This window comes from Cherax quadricarinatus, chromosome 40 (genome assembly GCF_038502225.1).
Source record: "Cherax quadricarinatus isolate ZL_2023a chromosome 40, ASM3850222v1, whole genome shotgun sequence".
In the NCBI taxonomy this organism is placed as follows: Eukaryota; Metazoa; Arthropoda; class Malacostraca; order Decapoda; family Parastacidae; genus Cherax; species Cherax quadricarinatus.
The window spans coordinates 15,385,230-15,391,354 of NC_091331.1; the positions used below are offsets into that span (position 1 = coordinate 15,385,230).

General features: G+C 44.1%; 1 protein-coding gene across 16 annotated transcripts in view; it reads left to right on the forward strand.

The window, feature by feature from the left end:
* heph (polypyrimidine tract-binding protein 1 heph) overlaps positions 1–6,125 on the forward strand; it is a 603,602-nt gene that overhangs the window by 554,366 nt on the left and 43,111 nt on the right. For all 16 annotated transcript variants that reach the window (XM_070092722.1, XM_070092729.1, XM_070092712.1 and 13 more), the window contains 2 exons: positions 5,765–5,823; positions 6,086–6,125. The exon at positions 6,086–6,125 is cut by the window's right edge and continues 126 nt beyond it. In XM_070092722.1, the coding sequence (XP_069948823.1) occupies positions 5,765–5,823; positions 6,086–6,125 (99 nt within the window). The remainder of the gene's footprint in view (positions 1–5,764; positions 5,824–6,085) is intronic.

The window sequence follows — 6,125 nt, forward strand, 5'->3', positions numbered from 1 at the left end:
GAAATATTTCGTAGGAGCACGTGAGGGGACCTTCGCTCACTGGTAAACAATGCCACACTGGCTGGGTAGGGAGGCCGCCCTGGCTCACACCGTGCATACGCGTCCTGGACGACCTACTATTCGCTAGTCAACCTATGATTAGCGAGCCCATGTTTATACAAAAATATCCCTATGATTTCCGAAATCTACGATTCCCGAGAACTACGATTATCGAGGGACCACTGTATAAGCATTGAGCATGGAAATGTCCAGAAGATGGAAAAAGAGTTTTTAAGTACCACTTATAACTCTTGTGAAAACAATCAGCAAACCCAATATGCATGTCACATTTGTCCACTGAATGCATGTTGAAGGTGTAATCAATCACAGCTGCAGGTTTTAGAATGGGTTCATTGGTCTCTCTATTCTGCCTGCCAATGTTTATCATTTCGTTAGGGTGAACTGATGACAACAGTGTAACATCTCATTTGTCATGCCACCGAAATGCCATGATGTCATTGGCAGCAAACGCCTGCTCCAAACCTCTATGAGTGCCAGCGTCAAACCTGGGCATATGCTTACGATTTGCACGCACTGTGCCACACACATCTGTCATGTTCATTCGCAAAAAAATCACTGAGGGAGGGGCGTGTGTACCAGTTATCAGTATATTATATATGCCCCTTAGCAAGACTCACAAAATCGTAATGACATGATTGCAAACAAACCATACCACGGGTGGGGATAGAACCCATGATCAGAGTCTCAAAACTCCAGACCGTCGCGTTAGCCACTGGACCAGCTAGCCACAATAAGATTCATCCAACTAGGTATATTTCTACACTATAGGAAGGTTAGCATAGGCACCACTGTGACCACAAATGCAAGTTTTTACAGACGAATCTCCAGCTAGTATGGCCGTGACGAACTCTAGCTCAAGTCCCCTCAAAGCCGTCAACATGACTCAAGAAATCGTAATGACACGATTGCAATCGTGTCATTACGATTTCATGAGTTTCGTGAGTTCCTGACTATGGAACTGAACTTCTCCAGGCTGAGGGACTGACAACCTCAAATCTACGACTTCAAGGGTGATGGACTGATTACATTGTCTTCACATCTCTACTGTTCCTGCCTACTTTCTGTATTCGACTGAAGAAGCCTACTGTGTAGGCGAAACGTTTTGGAATAAAGTTGCCTAACTGTTGCCTATGTGTCTTACCTACCAACCTGTCGGTATTGTATACCATTTTGATATTCACCCCTGTCAGACACTGCAACACAATGGCATCTTGGTACAGAAAACACCTTTTAAAATTACACAGCGTTTTTGCCTCTATAACTGTACTTGGGAGTTTGTTCCACTCATCCACAACTCTATTACCAAACCAGTGCTTTCTTATATCCTTCCTGAATCAGAATTTTTCCAACAAACATAGCTGCGAGTCCTGTCTAGGCTAGATAATTTTAGTACGCTCTTTACATCCCCTTTATTTATTTCTGTTTTCCATTTATTCACCTCAATCATATTCCCCCTAATTCTGAGCCTTTCGAGAGAGTGCAGATTCAGGGACCTCAGTCTAGCCCCTATCACGAGCCTTTTCCATCCTATGGAGAGGGAGCATGGACATGGGGGTCGTCCCACAGTTACTAAAAACAACAGAGACAGCCCCACTCCACAAAGGGGGCAGTAAAGAAACAGCAGAGAACTACAGACCGGTAGCCCTAACATCCCATATCATAAAAATCTTTGAAAGGGTCCTAAAAAGCAAGATCACCACCCATCTAGAAACCCATCAGTTACCCATCAGGGCAACATGGGTTTGGAGCAGGTCGCTCCTGTCTGTCTCAACTATTGGATCACTACGACAAGGTCCTAAATGCACTAGAAGACAAAAAGAATGCAGATGTAATATATACAGACTTTGCAAAAGCCTTCGACAAGTGTGACCATGGCGTAATAGCGCACAAAATGCGTGCTAAAGGAATAACAGGAAAAGTCGGTCGATGGATCTATAATTTCCTCACTAACAGAACACAGAGAGTAGTCGTCAACAGAGTAAAGTCCGAGGCAGCTAAGGTGAAAAGCTCTGTTCCACAAGGCACAGTACTCGCTCCCATCTTGTTCCTCATCCTCATATCCGACATAGACAAGGATGTCAGCCACAGCACCGTGTTTTCCTTTGCAGATGACACCCGAATCTGCATGACAGTGTCTTCCATTGCAGACACTGCAAGGCTCCAGGCGGCCATCAACCAAATCTTTCAGTGGGCTGCAGAAAACAATATGAAGTTCAACGATGAGAAATTTCAATTACTCAGATATGGTAAACACGAGGAAATTAAATCTTCATCAGAGTACAAAACAAATTCTGGCCACAAAATAGAGCGAAACACCAACGTCAAAGACCTGGGAGTGACTGACCTAGAAAATGTATAGAGAACCTTCACGGCGCGCATAACGGAGATAAAACACCTCAATTACTGGGAGCGCTTGAGGTTCCTAAACCTTTATTCCCTGGAACGCAGGCGGGAGAGATACATGATTATATACACCTGGAAAATCCTAGAGGGACTAGTACCAAACTTGCACACGAAAATCACTCACTACGAAAGCAAAAGACTTGGCAGACGATGCAACATCCCCCCAATGAAAAGCAGGGGTGTCACTAGCACGTTAGGAGACCATACAATAAGTGTCAGGGGCCCGAGACTGTTCAACTGCCTCCCAGCATACATAAGGGGGATTACCAACAGACCCCTGGCAGTCTTCAAGCTGGCACTGGACAAGCACCTAAAGTCGGTTCCTGACCAGCCGGGCTGTGGCTCGTACGTTGGTTTGCGTGTAGCCAGCAGTAACAGCCTGGTTGATCAGGCTCTGATCCACCAGGAGGCCTGGTCACAGACCGGGCCGTGGGGGCGTTGACCCCCGGAACTCTCTCCAGGTAAACTCCAGGTTGGACAACTTTTTCAAGTGAGAATTGTTTGATCTGAGAGGGACGTGACCTCTCAGTGGCTGCATTCTCACTACTGCTACTCTGCACCTCTCCTTCCGACAGTATTTAAGTCTCCACTCCAGGCTGAGGGACCGAGAACCTCAAATCTACAACCTCAAGGGTGATGGACTGATTACATCGTCTTCACATCTCTACTGTTCCTGCCTACTTTCTGTATTCGACTGAAGAAGCCTACTGTGTAGGCGAAACGTTTCGGAATAAAGTTGCCTAACTGTTGCCTATGTGTCTTACCTACCAACCTGTCAGTATTGTATACCATTTTGATATTTGCCCTGTCAGACACTGCAACACAATGGCATCTTGGTGCAGAAAACACCTTGGACAGCTTTTTCAAGTGAGAATTGTTTGATCTGAGAGGGACGTGACCTCTCAGTGGCTGCATTCTCACTACTACTACTATGCACCTCTCCTTCCTACAGTATTTAAGTCTCTGCACTGCCGCTTGATCTTCAGATAGTTCCTGACTATGGAACTGAACTTCTCCAGGCTGAGGGACTGACAACCTCAAATCTACGACTTCAAGGGTGATGGACTGATTACATCGTCTTCACATCTCTACTGTTCCTGCCTACTTTCTGTATTCAACTGAAGAAGCCTACTGTGTAGGTGAAACGTTTCGGAATAAAGTTGCTTAACTGTTGCCTGTGTGTCTTACCTACCAATGTATAAGTCCCAGTGTACACAATAATATCCAATACAAGACCACTGTAGCAGTCACAAAGCACTAATAACTTTATACCAAAGCGTTTCCTCTTGCTTGGTATATACTGCTTGAATGAGTCTCTTCTTTTGAACAGAATCAAAGACTCATCAATAACAAGCTTCCTGAAGGGATAAAAATACATATTGAATTTCTCTTTCAGATACACAAACACATTCCTAATCTTATATAACCTGTCGTTTCTGTCAGGCCTGGTTTTGTCTTAGAAGTGTAGCATACGTAAGAGTATCACAAATCGATTCACTCATATTATATCACTAAATCCTGGGGCTGCAATCAGGCGGTCTGTTGACCAGTATGATTTGACACTTATACACATGTGGCATAAGCATTATTTTGTAAAGAAAAGATACATCTCAGCCACAGTTGTCTCCTTCCACTGTTGTAGGCGTGATTTTGATGAAAGTATTATGTCTCCCTTGGTGTAATCGAAGTATGTGTTGCTTTCCCTGACAATTTCCATCAGGGGTTCGTCAAAGAATAACTCGAAACATTCCAGTTCAGTGGCATTGTTCCCAGGTGTACAAGATGGCCGTATTCTACTTTGACTTTCATCAAACTGATGGGGATGGGGAACAAAATTGCCAGCTTCCTGCCAATTCCAGGTGCAGTCTGCTGGTGGGTACTGGATATGGACTTGTGGTTGTGGAGTTTGTGGTTGTGGAGGCTGGTGTGGTGGGTGGGTGGGGGATGGTGGCCTTTGTTGTAGATCAGCTGAGGCAGCGGCGTGGGTGGGGGATGGTGGCCTTTGTTGTAGATCAGCTGAGGCAGCGGCGTGGGTGGGGGATGGTGGCCTTTGTTGTAGATCAGCTGAGGCAGCGGCGTGGGTGGCAGCATGGCCCACTGCTGGTTCCTCACAGCCGGCACCACCACTACCACCACCATGCACATTTTCCATCCCAATTGCAACATTATCATCTTCATTTTCACTGTCTGTTCCTGTTGTACAGCCATGGGATGTACTCTGAGATGTACTCCTTTCCCTTGGAATAGCATATGGCACACTACCAGGGTACATATGCTGTCGTATATACTGACGTTTCACTGGAGAATATTCCACTTCACTATCGCTACTGGAACTATTTTCAAGAGCTTGTAGTTCATATTCGCTATCACTATCATCACCAATGCTCACATCTGAGTCCGGGATATGGGAAAATAGGAGTTTCCTCTTTCGTTCTGGTACAACTGAACATGAACAAAACGACCCAGCAGCAGAGGTGGAAGGCTGAGGGTCGTCTGGTTTTTCCTTACTATTACTGGTATTATGGTCATTAGTTTCAGTCAAAACCTCATCAAAACCTTGAAACTCACCTTCACTGACACTTCCATCTGTATTATAACTGTCACTGGGGAACAAAAGTATCCCAATTTGCCGAGGAGTGAGGAGTTTATTACCTCGAGGCATGGTGAGCAAGGTGTACTAAAATGGCGTTCCATAATGCGCCACTGGGTCCCAGATTTTTTTTCTACCATGCACACCGACCACACACACCCATTCTCTCACATCTAGACCTACCAGCCTTTTCCCGCTTGATTTGAAGGCACTAGAATTTACGCGTACTAGTACGTCAATAACCCTGGCTAGTAAGCTGTATTAGTATATCGGAAACCCTGAAAGGGTTAAGATGTCACTCCAAACAGCCAATATCCCAAACCCCTCCTTGAAAGTACAGGTATTGTACTTCCCACCTCCAGGACTCGAGTCTGGCTAACCAGTTTTCCTGAATACCTTCACAAAATATTACTCTGCTTACACTCCAACAACTCATCTGGTCCCAAAAGCCATTCATGGTTGTATGGTTACAAAACGGTAGATGGCTGTGGGTCTAAAGGTTTATAGGGTACTACATCATACACCATATTGAGCCAGGCAGCAGCTTACTTTTCCCAGGCCATGGCAACCTCTGAATTAACAAAAGTATACGTATTAGTCATCTAGAAAACATTGCATTTCTGTCTCTAGGTATGTTCATTTTAATGTATGACAATACATTTTATGTTATTCATTGTCCTGGCTTATTAACGTAAATTAATGTCTTTCCAGATACATTCCAAGCCCTGATCCAGTATCCTGATGTAGTTACTGCTCAGGCAGCCAAAATGGTAAGCTCACTATGCTTTTATTTTAATTAAAAAGGCTTTTTAGTGCTTTTACTTCAAGATGATTGCGAGTGACTGTTATATTTTTGCATTAATTATTCTATTTTGTAAATATTTCAAAACATCGGGCCAAAAGTAACATTTAACTTCAATCATTTTGTATGAAAATACATTTCTAGGGTTTTGCCCCCCTTTCCCCATACCCTCCATTTTGCAAATAAAATTTTCTAAGATGTTTTATTAATTTATATTCACATGTGTACAGACTCTCGATGGGCAGAATATCTACAATGCCTGCTGTACAT